Genomic DNA, 13,872 nt, shown 5'->3' on the forward strand with positions numbered 1-13,872 from the left:
GCATCTTCTGTTGGTGCATCAATCTGAACCTGGAACAAGCTAGACCTGTCACTCAGCGCTTGTAAATGACATGCATCAAGAAACTGCATTATCACCTTTTTGATTTTATATTGAAGCATGATCATTGCATATAAGATTGTTGTCAATGTTAGTTGTATATCTGAGGCAAATAATTAAATGTTATTCAATGTGGCCTGGTGTTAGATTAATTGAAATGAGACTGAGATTGAATGGGTTAAGTGATGCTATGTGCAAGGTAGTGTCAGTATGTTGTGTTAGTGCAGTGGACAATAGTGCAAACCGTGTTAATATATTCTACATAGAGAAGACAGACAGGTTCAGAAAATGATTTATGCCCTAGCGTTCAGATTGATTTAACTCCTCCTGAGATGAGATAACAACTAGCCTCATTAATCCTATTCTTAGATCACAAAATATCTGCCACTTTGTTCAATAGAGTATTAGTTGGTGAACTCAGTGAATTAGTCCTCGTTTGTATTTCTTTCAAAATGGTGAACTTCTGCATGGTGCCATCTTCTATGTCAGATCCAGTACCTTCCGCCATTGTGCTTCAGTTTTATCAACAGCCTCTGTTCGCTTAGCTTCAGACGCTGTGGATGTTAGTTTTCTGCTGGTGAAGTCCCACCCACTGGCACTGCTCCCTGCGTTCACACCAAAAGATGCAAAAAGATGCCGTAAGGCACGATCCCATTCAAAGTGAATGTAGAGACGCATAGCGGGTTTGCTGCCGGACCACTTGCTGCCGAGAAAACCGGCAGCAAGATTTGATTTGCGGCGCGGCAAGATTTGATTTGCAGCGCAGCACGCTCGTGCCCACTGCCGGGCACGGGCGTGCTGCGCTGCAGGCTCGTTCACGTGGATTTTGCGGCTCGACAAATGCTGCTCGAGTTGAAATATTTCAACTTTTCTGCAGCAAACGCGTGATGACAGCCAATCAGCGTTCAACAGCGTTGCCAAAGCTGTGTTTTGCGTCCCCATCAAAGCTGCATCCATCCAGGCCCATCAAGGACAAGACTGCAACTGCCACATCACAGGTGTTTAAATCATAGCAACATTTGCAGTGTAGCCACATATTGTGAATGTTGTTACAACCGACAGAAAAGTTTGGTTTTTCTTTTTTTGGGGGTGGGGTGGAGAATGATTTCAGCTGCTTTTGATGTTCCACAGGCTATGATGGACATTTTCTACACCCATGGTTCTCCTGAGGTCATCTTAACGGACCAGGGTCGTGAATTCTGGAACAAGGTGAACTATTTACACATATAGATGTGTCTTTTAACAATGATTGATTAACACTGGCAAACAAGAAATCTAATAAATGTTGAATTCCTTAATTCAGGTAAACAAGTCCCTTTTTGAGGAATTTGGTGTCAAGCACCGAATCACATCAGCATACCATCCTCAGGTATAGTGTATATTATGTCTGGGATAATGTACAGTGAGAAGGTCATTATTGAGAAATAAACCCAGACAGGAATATGATAGTCCATAGCAAAAGTCTGTTATTCATAGCAGCGGTCTGCTACACAGAAATAACAGTCCGTAGAATGCCGTAATTGACCAATCAGAATCGAGTATTCAACAAAGCTGTATAATAAAGAAATATAACTGACATTAAAGAAAGATCGATAAGCTTCTAAATAATGTTACTATTAACTTATACATATCTGTGACACTCTTTCAATTCTCTATTCCCCTTGCTTGTACTTTGCTGTTATTACAGACCAACGGACTGGATGAGAGGACCAATCAGACACTGAAGAGGTCCTTTGGCAAGACCCGTGATGGACAACAGGAGAGGTGGGAAGACAAATTAAAATAAATAGTTTTTTCAAACAACTGTTGTGTCCAAGCCTCTTCCAGGTATTCGCCCTTTCGTCTGATGTATGGACGGGAGCCACGTCTGTTTTCAGAGGTGTGTAGTGGTTGACTTTTTCATATTACCATGTTAACAATTTCTAAAGCAACATTTTTACTTTACTCGAGTTGAAATATTTCAACTTTTCTGCAGCAAACGTGTGATGACAGCCAATCAGCGTTCAACAGCGTTGCCAAAGCTGTGTTTCAAAGCTGCCCCCCTTCAAAGCCGCAAAACTTGATTTGCTGCGCCGCAAAACTTCGGCGACAACACGTACGGGCAGATTCCTCCCCTCTTACACTTCCTATTTACTTCTACGCAAAAATCGACATATTGCGTCATCTTGAACAGGAAGTGTTGGAGATCGATACGGATCTCTCCAGTCTCCCTAGAAAAAAAGGGAATGATGCACGACCATTCAGAAATATGAGTGGGTTTCTAACAATTCAAAGCTTAATGGAAATGGGTGAAGTTTCCCTTTAAACAGTAATAGCTTAATGTTATGGGGATAACGTGAATAATAATAAAAAACATTTACCAGTTAGTAAATGCCTGCTCACCTATCTATCTATCTATCTATCTATCTATCTGTCTATCTATCTATCTATCTATCTATCTATCTATCTATCTATCTATCTATCTATCTATCTATCTATCTATCTATCTATCTATCTATCTATCTATCTATCTTCTATAATCTATCTATTATCTAAATTAAATTATGGCAATTAAATTAACACAAGCTAGCTAGACTATGATACACTTTAAACACTCAGTTTACTAGCTAAATTCGATTAAACAATTACGTACAATACAAATATAAAGTAAAAACAAGTGTTATCTAGCGATCCATTATCTGTAATATGTTATTTCGTCTTTGGCAACATGAGCGGGAATGTTTTTTGAAACCTGCCTGGCAACGGACAACCCTTTACGTAATCTGTTGTTCGTTGCCTGGCAACGGACAACTGATTACGTACCCGGTACAAATTTGGCAACCGGTACAAATTTGGTGTGACAGTGCCAAATTTGTACCGCCTACGCAATCCATACGTAATCCATTCCAAACCTGCCTGACAACAGACGATCGCGTCGAACGTTGCCTGGCAACGGACGATCGCGTCGAATGACGTGGGAAGGTTCAAGAACATTCGCAAACTCGTTCATTGAGCGCGACAAGACAGATAACACTTATTTTACAAATTACATTTATTAGCGTTCCTAACTTTATATTTGTATTGTATTGTATTGATCTATTTCCCTACACAGTAATAGCTAAATGTTATGGGGATAACGTGAATAATAATAATAAAAAACCAGTTAGTAAATGCCTGCTCACCTATACCATCTATCTATCTATCTATCTATCTATCTATCTATCTATCTATCTATCTATCTATCTATCTATCTATCTATCTATCTATCTATCTATCTATCTATCTATCTATCTATCTATCTATCTATCTATCTATCTTTATTCCATTTTGTTCCACCGACAGTCGCCTCTTGGGTCCCTTATCAGTCGATTGATCCATGATGAATGCAACAATTGCCTCGCAACTGGCTGTTTATATCTAGCCGGTGCCATGTTTGGGGGAGTGTCTGTGCCGTAAAGCATTTTCGAAACTACAATCTGACTACATTTTCGAGGCTCGATTGGATACTTCCGCTGCGTCACATCCGGATTGTAGTCTAGTCGTAATCCCCATAGGCCCAATAGTAAACCCAGAAATGTTGAGTACCCTAAAGTTTTATTGCAGAAATGTCATCTATAGACCTAGTGGATGGAATTCAACTTGGTTGCTAAAAGTTGCACTTTGGGCAATTTGCATAATTTGCATAAATAGGCAATTAAGAGCCACTACAGGTGAATAGGGTAAAAAAATAAATAAAAAGATATCACCATGAAACTTTCAGAGTTGATTACCTATATTTTAGATGAGAAAGAAATGTATTGCATGTTTTTTGTATTTTAATTTTTACATATGCAAATGAGGCCCTATCTCGTTAAATGTGCTCTAATTTGCATACACACAAAATCCGATCGTGTGATAATGCCAAGCTCAAAATTATTTTTCCAGTGGACTGGGCTGGCTATAACGCATACAAAGACAGAAAATCACAAACTACCAACAAGTCTAAAACTATTGTAGTGTTTGGGCCCCTTATCGATTCTCCACCTTCACACCCGGATACCGTGCTCACAACCCTAGACTACCTTGAGAGATCACTGAAGAGCTTTGGCATGAAGTATGCACGCATCACAGTGGACCTGCAGCTCTACATTGTGGCGTGTCTAATCCAATGGAGTGACCCAATGCGATGGAAGTCTGTCACCATCCATCCTGGAATGATGCACACTCTGATGTCATTCCTTGGCTGCATTGGATTCTTGATGAAGGGTTCTGGCATGGAACAACTGCTTCCCGTGGCATTTGGTGGCATCGCCAACATTCTCAATGAAAAATCCTGGACAAATGCACTGCGTGCATATCGGGTGCTTATGGCTGTACTCCTGCAAGATCTTCTGCAAGATGGACCACAGACTGATGCTGCTATCACAGAATATCTGGACAAGGCACGTGAACACCCTACAGGCAGGCTTTGGGTGGACTGCCTGATTCGTCCCACCTCCATCGCACTTAATTTCCTTCGTGCAGAGAGACAGGGAGACTTCCTCCTACAGCAGCACTGTCTCAGGCAGATGATCCCGTACTTCTTTGCTGCTGGGCACCATAATTATGGGCGGTATATCACTTGGTACCTAAGGATGGCGCAGAACCTTCCACATAATGCCAAGGAAGACCTCTTAGCAGGGGCTCTCGTCTGTCGCCATTCTGAACTGTACCTGCTGACCAGTTTGGTGAGCAGACCTACATTAAACAAGGAAAAGGACATGGTGGACTGAAAGGCATCTCAACCAATGAAGTGCAAGTTGCAGTGTGGATCAATTCCCATCCCATTTGCTCCCAACTTTCCCAGACAGTGGAAGAAATGTATGTAAATCAGGACATTCCAGAAAATTCAGAGGAGAAGGAAAATGTTCATGTGAATGAAAATGTGAAGCAGAATGGATGGAAACATAAGGAGGAAGGTGAGAGAAGACAAGAAATTGATCGAGGAAATCGCAATAAAATCATGGAGGAGTTCCAGCAACATTGTCATCCGTTAAAAGAGAACCAGCAAATTCTTTACAACATCGTGAATGAACAAGTGGCACCAGACTCGGTGAACGTGCAGAATGCTCTTCACATTGGTGAACAGCAGAGCAAAGATTTTGCAGATTCTCTTCCTGAAGGCTTCCATAGCCCCATTGGTAAGAGAATCACAACCATGGAGGTGATGAAGAAAGCTTTGACTGTGATCGGCAAGCCTATCTACGACATGGATGCCCTCTTTGCTCGACTCTTAGTCGTGGGGCAGCAGCGTGGCATAGAGTTGAAAGATGTTTTTGATCATGAGCTCAGTCCAGTTCCACCATCACTCATTGAGAGAGCCGGACAGTAACGGAGTACATTTACTTGAGTACAGTACTTAAGTACAATTTTGAGGGATCTGTACTTTACTCGAGTATCATTTTTTGGGAGTACTCATGACTTTACTGAAGTACATTTGAGAGGCAAATATTGTACTCTTTACTCCGTTAAATTTCTATCCATAACCGTGAGTACCCGTTACTCCTTCTGAAAAATAAAAGGAGAAAATAAAAATCACGGAAACCCTCAATTTGTTGTTTCCCTCTCAAACGTGATTCCCTCTCAAACTGATTAGGACAGCCTTCAGCCTATCAGCAATCACCTTCGCTTTCCGCCAAAGCCAACTCCATGGTCAGAATTAGATGAGAGACGATTGTTGATTTGATTGATAAAAAAACGGAGAAACTCACACATACATAGAATTGTTAGCTGAATTTTCTTTTCTGATATTGCATATTTATGTAAGCTGAGCAATTGTTTTTATGTTCTTGAGTATACTGTTATACTGTATACTATTGTGCTATTGCCATGGTAAAAAGATGAAAATTACTTGATTTTCTTTTACATTCTCCTTTTACATTCTCCACATTCATAACTCCATGTAGGACGTTTCTATACATAAATGTAAGCACTGTGGCAGTAGTAATGCAATATTTAGAAAACATACTCTTGTACTCTTGATACTCAAGTACTTTTAAAAACAAGTACTTCAGTACTTTTACTTAAGTAGACATCTGACTGTAGTACTTTTACTTGTACTTGAGTAAAATTTAGCAAGGGGTATCTGTACTTTTACTCAAGTAAGGAAGCTGTGTACTCTGTCCGCCTCTGCTCATTGATGAATTTGGTTGCCTGAGGAAGGGTGACAAGTCTGTCCTTGTCAAATGATTGGGAGTACCTGATGAAAATGCTCCACTTCACAATGTTGTTCTAGTTAATGGAAGTCAGTTGCTCTATCACATTGTCTGGCCAGTGGCAGGTACGATTAAGGACATTGCCTCAAGCATGGATACGCGCCTCTCCAATGCCTATACTGCAGCTGGAGTTAATGAGACCGTGGTCATCTTTGACCGGTACAATGACTAACCCACTGCTAAGGATCATGAGAGGAGAAGGCGAGGAGGAATTGGTGCAATTGATTATAAGCTGACAGTCAACACACCCCTTCCTTGTCGAGAAGCTGTGATAAAGAGCACATAAACTAAGACCAAGTTATCGCGCCTTCTGGGCACATTTGACCTCACCACTAATAATATCTTATTTGTGAACCACACAGACTGCATTGTGAAGCATGAGGAGGCTGACATCACCCTCATTAGCTACATGCTGCAAGCAGCTGAAGCAGGGGCTCTGACAATGCGTATCCTAACCAGTGTTGGGCGTAACGCGTTACAAAAGCAACGCGTTACCGTAATATATTACATTTAGGCAGTAACGGAGTAATATAACGCGTTACTAACTATATTACGGTAATATTATTACAGCTACTGAGTCCGGTAACGCGTTACAATCCGAGCTGTCTCACAGGCGGAGGTTTCGAAAAAACAACACAGGCGCAACAGCCGTAAATAAAGAGGAGAAGAAGACGGTTTTAAATCAACAGAAGAAGAAGACGGTTTTAAATCAACAGAAGAAGAAGACGGTTTTAAATCAACAGAAGAAGAAGACGGTTTTAAATCAACAGAAGAAGAAGATGGTTTGGTTTGGAGATTGCAAGATGGCAACAACGACGGATAATTCAACGAAATAGAGGTAATAGATTATCTTAAATCTGCACCTGTGATGGAAAGCCTACACCACTTTCCAGGAGTTAAAAAAGTGGCACTCCGGTATAACGCTGCAACACCATCCAGTGCACCAGTCGAAAGGCTTTTCAGTGTAGGAGGACTTGTGCTCACCCCAAAGCGAAACCGTCTTGGTGATGAACGCTTTCAGCGGCTTCTCCTGTTGCGCTATAACAAATACTTTAGTGGTATGGAGTAGTTTTGTAGAACCTTAGGCTAAGGTCAAGGCTAAATGCCTTCAGTAGTTGTGTTCATTATTATCAGCTTTTGTTTGGCTGTATATTTTCCTCAGTTGTACTGCATATTTAGCCCTAGTTTGGCTGTATATTTTCCTCAGGTGTACTGTATATTTAGCCCTTGTTTGGCTGCATATTTTGTCTATTAAGACTTTGTTGTTTGGTCCTAACCAAAACATTAATAGGCTCTAAGCATAAGTTCCTTGTAAAGTCTCTGTGGGACTGAAATGTTGAATGTGTTTCATTATTTATGCTGTTCTCATGCTCTTTTTTATTACTGCTATTTCAGGGCAGGATATATGCTCAGGTTCTAAAATACTTAATTACAAAACATGCCCTGTCTGGTGGCTGTTAGACGTCATTCTTGAAGTGCACTTTTATTTTATTATTGAAATAGTATAAACTATTAACATGTTTGATTTCATGGAAATGCAACTTTTTTGTTAAATCTTTGTGTGGCTGCACTTTGTAACTCAGGAGCTAATAAATTAGGCATAGAAAAAGAGTTTGTGTCATGTTGTGTAAAGGTTTTGGTTGTTTAATTATTCTATATCATAACATTATTGTAATTCAGCTATTCATGGTACACACTACATGCAGATGCAATATAGACCTCATTAGACTTTAATGTTTGCCCCCCCCCCTCCGCCTTGTCCTGAATGTTTATTTTGGTGAAAGTAATAAGTAACTTATTACTTATTATTCTACACAGAAGGTAATATTGTAAAGAAACGTATTACTTTCAAATGCAAGTAACTAGTAATACGAAATATATTACATTTTGGAAGTAACTTGCCCAACACTGATCCTAACTGATGACACTGACGTATTTGTTCTGTTGGTGTACTGGGCATGGAAGGCCAATGTTCAATCAACAGTGCAGATGGAGAAGTGGAATGGCACCAGCCTGGATATAAATGCCACCATCAGAGGATTGGGTGACAGATGTCAAGGTCTCCTGGGGATGCATGCGCTGTTGGGATGTGACACTGCCTCCTATCCCTGTGGGAAGGGCAAGACATCTGCGCAGAAAGTACTCCTAGGAAAAAACATTCCTGGTCTCAATACAGTGCTTGGGGAACCTGATGCCACTCATAGTGACCTAAAAGATACTGGGACTGAGTTCTTTATCGCACTGTATGGGCAGAAGAAGGCCAAGTCGATGAGTAACACTCGCTACCAGATCTACAGTGGCAGCAAAAAGCTTCCCAAACTTAAGAAGCTTCCTCCAACTGATGCCAACCTGATGCTGCACATACTGCGTGCTCATCTTCAGGTCATGTTGTGGAAGGCTGCAGGTCAGAGAGAGCCTCCTGCAGAGGCCAGAGACATCAGTAAGTTTGGGTGGGAGGTTGCTAAAGAAGGGGCTGTCATGCCCGCTCTTGCCATCCAGGCAGTGGCTCCAATAAATCTGCTTGATGTCACCAGCTGTACCGGCAGCACATTGAAGGCCTGCAGCAAAGGAAACTGCAGCTGCCATGCTGCAAGTATCAGTTGCACTGACTACTGCAAGTGTGAAGGGTGTGAGGTCTGCTGCTGCAACCCATTCACAATACATGTACATACCAAAAAAGACCAAGAAGATGAGACTGAAGGGAATGAGGAAACAAATGATGAAGATGGTGAAGGCTATTGAGTGGGATTGTGTGGTTCTTGTGTGTGTGTGTGTGTGTGTGTGTGTGTGCACTACATAGTTATTTTACAGCGTCTGTGTGTGTGCATGCTGTTCTTGTATATAGTTATTGTGTGTGTACTGTAAGCATGCTGTGTAATATAGTTCTTTCTTTTGCTGTATATAGGTCTTGTATATAGTTATTGTGTGTTTTTTCTGTGTGCATGCTGTATAAAGTTCTGTCTTTTGCTGTATATAATTATTTTTGGTTTGTGTGTATGTGCATGCTGTATATAGTTATTTTGCATCTTTGTATGAGATTTTATGAGATAAGGCCTCATTTGCATATTTAAAAATTAAAATACCAAAAACATGCAATACATTTTTTTCCTCATCTTAACATAAGTAATCAACTAAGAAAGTTTCATGGTGATATCTGTTATTTATTTTTGTTACCCTATTCACCTGTGGTGTCTCGCCTAAATTTTCTTATTATGCTAATTATGCAAATTGCCCAAAGTGCAACTTTTAGCAACCAAGTTCAATTCCATCCATTTGGCCTATAGATGACATTTCTGCAATAAAACTTTAGGGTACTCAACATTTCTGGGTTCAAGAAATTACGACTAGACTATTGTGTCGGTCCGAACAGAGCAAGTTGCATCTGCGCTTTTTCCTTGGAGAGGCGACATGGGGCAATGACACACCCACCAAACGACCCAGAAATGGTTGCAGAACCATCAGAATAACTCTCATCCTGCATAATTAATGTGATTTTGGCCAAAAAAGTTGCATAGTGGGCCTTTAAGCTTTGTATCGTTAGAAACCCACTCATATTTTTGAATGGTCTAGCATCATTCCCTTATTTTCTGGAGAGACTGGAGAGATCCGTATCAATCTCCAACACTTCCTGTTTACAATGACGCAATATGACGACACAATGACGCAATATGACGGTCCCAACCCCCTCTAGGGGGTGGGACCCACTGACGCTACGGACCTATTAGAGCAGTGCCAGTGGGTGGGACTTCACCAGCAGAAACTCACATCCACAGCGTCTGAAGCTAAGCTAACAGAGGCTGTTGATACAACTGAAGTACAATGGCGGAGGGTACTGGATCTGACATAGAAGATGGCACCATGCAAAAGTTCACCATTTCGAAAGAAATACTAACAAGGACTACGGTATTTTCCACACTATAAGGCGCACCGGATTATAATGCGCACCTTCAATAAATTGCCTATTTTAGAACTGTTTTCATATAGGCTATAGGGCGTACCGGATTATAAGGTTCATAGAATAGAAGATGCTGCAGTCAAATGTTTGAATGGGGTTGCGTTATGCATCGACTAGATGGAGCTGTGCTAAAGGGAATGTCAAAAAAAGTCAGATAAAGTCAAACTTTATTAAGCGTTCTGACAACTCCGTTCACTCCCATGGTAACGATGTTCAAACGTTAATGTGCATATTAACAATATCTCCCAGCCTTGTTCAGTTGTAAACACGTCAAAGAAACAGTCAGATACCGCTAATTCAAACGTTAGTGCATAACTCAACATTGTTCAGTTACGCATAACACGTAAAGCTCACTTTTACAGTGCATTCCCCGTCCACGAATCCCTCGAATTCTTCTTCTTCAGTGTCCGAATTGAACAGTTGGGCGAGTACGGCATCCAACATGCCCGGCTCCCTCTCATCGTTATCCGAGTCAGTGTCGCTGCTGTTGCCTGGCAGTTCAGTCATTATTCCTGCCTTCGTGAAAGCTTGGACCACAGTTGAGACTGATATATCAGCCCAGGACTCCACGATCCATTGGCAGATAGTGGCGTAAGTCGCCCGGCGCTGTCTCCCCGTCATGGTGAACGTGTTGTTGCATATTCTTGAAGAAAGTTGTCCAATCCCGGGTTGCTTTGAACTCACTTCATTTATTATAAAGTAGGCATGTTTCGGTATGGTAAACTATGAAGCTTAAGGGAGGGAATTGTATCTAACACGTGGAGAGGAAAATACTGTGATCTACTTCAAGCCCCCGGGCTTAGGCCCGGGGGCTCTCTGCCGTCTACCTATTGATCTCTGGCGCTCCCCACCTCGTGTGCTCAGGTAGAGACCGTCAAGTGGGCGTGGCCTAGTGGGCGTGGCCGGGGTGCCGTAATGGCTTCGGCTTCTTCGTATGTATAAAGGTGCTGCTATCTGTTGCTGGAGCAGCCTCCAATAAGGTCTTGCTCCCCTTGTGGCTATGTATAGTATTTACGGCTTATATGTTTGGTCCTGCTTCATTGGGTCTATGTGTGGGTAGCTTAGATTCTTAAAATATGTAACAGTCTGTTCGCCTTCTAAGGCCCCGCCCACACAAAGCCGATTTTTTGGTGAATCCGCATAAGTCTTGTCCGTTCGGCCGACCGTCCAGACGGAGCCGGCGAATCCGGTGCCCGAAACCGCACATTTCTGAAACCACTCTCGGAGGTGGTTTCAAATCTATCCAGACCTATGCGGTTTCGTGTTAGGATTCGTGTGAACGTCTGAAACGCTTGATGGCATTAGCCCTCCACCAGCTGGGGGACGTCAGAGTTGCGTTGAATTTTTTATTTTTTATTTATTTAAATAAATGAATAAACTTTAAATGTATCCATGAAATATTTGTTTCTGTCACACAAATTAATTAAATGCTGACTCATCTATGTAACATTTTATTATTACGCAGTGCATTACGGAACGCACTGCTTTTACTGTCAGGAGTGCGGTCAGAATATGGCCGGTAATAGTGCATTTGTAAGCGGGTCAACAACGTTTCGTATCGATAATACATTAAAAAAGCATGTGTCTAAATAACCCAACATGACATGACAAGTGTGTAGAGAAAGTGGCCCCTCTCCCAGCTGCATTTCAGCGATAGGCAGTAACAATAAGGTTCTCTAAGGAATCGGAAATGATCAAATTTAATGTTGCATACAACATTGCCAAAGAGGAGTTGCCATTCACCAAGTTTTAATCCGAAATAATTCTCATGAAAAATGTATTAAACGTCAACCCGACGTATAGCAATGAGATGGGGTGTGCACAATTCATTGCGGTAATAGGCGACACCTTAAAGGGGACCTATTATGCTTTTCGACTTTTATGACCTATAAACGTTGTTATAATGATTGATAGTCATGTTTAACCATGCACAAAAAACTATGTAGATTTTCGGGAAACTCTTCCTCTCATCTGGGCGCTTTCAGCCTTCTCTGTCAACGCTCGGTTTCGTCCTTCTCTGCCGCCACACCCCCCTCCTGCCAACCCAACTCCGTTGTGATTGGTTACCTTCCTTGAAGCGCGCACGCAGGCAGATTTGACCAGGCATACGGGGGCGCGGCAGGAGTGCATGTACATAGATGATTTCCCGGAAATGTGAACAAGTGAATCGCAAACGTTGTCCCAAGTGTTTAGCGCTCTGCACAGCCACCCCAGACTGTCAGCAGGGAATACGTCGAAATGCATGTACGTCATTATTTGACACTTTAGTATGGTTAAACATGACTATCAATCATTATAACAACGTTATTAGGTCATAAAAGTCGAAAAAGCATAATAGGTCCCCTTTAAAGCAAAAGACAGCTGCTGACGTCGGAACGCCACATACATGTCCTTCACGATTCACGGCGAGACAGACGTCTCGACCAAAGAGTGTGTGATTGTCTACAGCCGCATTTTTGCCCAAAGGGAGACCGGTCAACATTTTAATTGTTTAATACTTTAAGCATGAAAAAAGTTTTATTTTGCTTAATGGTTTAGTCCGAAATGTTCAATTTCAGCTCAGTGAAACACTTTAAAGACCTTATTTTTCTTTTTATTCATAATTGTGCTTCAAATAAAGACAGGCATTTCTCTACACCTTATTCTTGTTTAAAAATCATTCACATTATATGAAAGTTATCAACAGAGATATAAAGGTGACCTCATGGCGTCTGGCCCTGTGAAGCATTGATAAATGTTAGCCCACCAACCTAAAAGCACCACTAGCCGTCACTGCTAATCTCGCTGAAATCTTGACGGATTTACAAACGGTTTGGTTTTTTACGAACTTTATTAATGTGGCTATAATTCTGGATGCTTGAACATGTTTAAATTGCAGCTTTTCTCTTCGAAAAATGACTTAATTGTGCAGCTTAGTTGTGTATCACGGGTAGGCTACTATAGCTACCCAGTAATTTGACATAGATGGGAGAGGCAGAATTGCTATTTTCAATATAATTTAAGTTGAACATGATCAAACTGAAGTTGCAAATGATTTCCAATCGGGTTTGTTTGTCTTACATTATGAATTCTAAAGGAAATTGCTGACAAGTAAAGATGGCAGACTTTTGTGCTGCCTACGGATGCGTTAATCTGCGAACTCTCGAAAACGAGAACCCGTGCGATCACCTCTCACCTGTAGGATATAACAATATTATGACTTTTATTTTTAGGATAATCGTTAGTTACTTAGTGGAAGTATATACAATACAGGTTGTGGCATCCCGCCCCGTAAGCCTCGGCCCGGACCAGCCCGAGGCTGGGTCCTGGACGGCGTGTACCGCCGTCACCCACCAGACGGCGACCGAGAGCAGCCCTTTCACCTCCCCAATCAGCGTGATTGGGGGACACCTGGCCGAAAGCCAGGGAGACTCTTTAAAAGGAGCAGGTGGACTGACAGCACGGCACGGGAGAGCAAGGAAGGTAGCACTCTGTTCCGAGAGAGCCTAGAGGCCCACGGAGGCCCTAGAGGCCGCGTCTCCTTCGTTGTATTTAAGCTGATTGTATATAATAAATGCCTTTAATGGCTTATCCCGCACACAAACGTGTCGTTTATCCGTGGAACCCGGCCAAATCGAGTACCGGGTTGCCACATATGGTGGAGAATGC

General features: G+C 41.8%; 2 protein-coding genes across 2 annotated transcripts in view; one reads left to right on the top strand and one right to left on the bottom strand.

The window, feature by feature from the left end:
• uvssa (UV-stimulated scaffold protein A) overlaps nt 1-13,872 on the bottom strand; it is a 483,727-nt gene that overhangs the window by 352,460 nt on the left and 117,395 nt on the right. The window lies entirely within an intron of this gene.
• Nucleotides 1,007-2,065, top strand: LOC132465463 (uncharacterized protein K02A2.6-like). Its single transcript, XM_060062101.1, has 3 exons — nt 1,007-1,266; nt 1,361-1,426; nt 1,745-2,065. The coding sequence occupies exons 1-3, from the start codon at nt 1,159-1,161 to the stop codon at nt 1,841-1,843; spliced, it is 273 nt and encodes a 90-aa protein (XP_059918084.1). The 5' UTR covers nt 1,007-1,158; the 3' UTR covers nt 1,844-2,065.

Source organism: Gadus macrocephalus, chromosome 10, assembly GCF_031168955.1.
Source record: "Gadus macrocephalus chromosome 10, ASM3116895v1".
Lineage (NCBI taxonomy): Eukaryota > Metazoa > Chordata > Actinopteri > Gadiformes > Gadidae > Gadus > Gadus macrocephalus.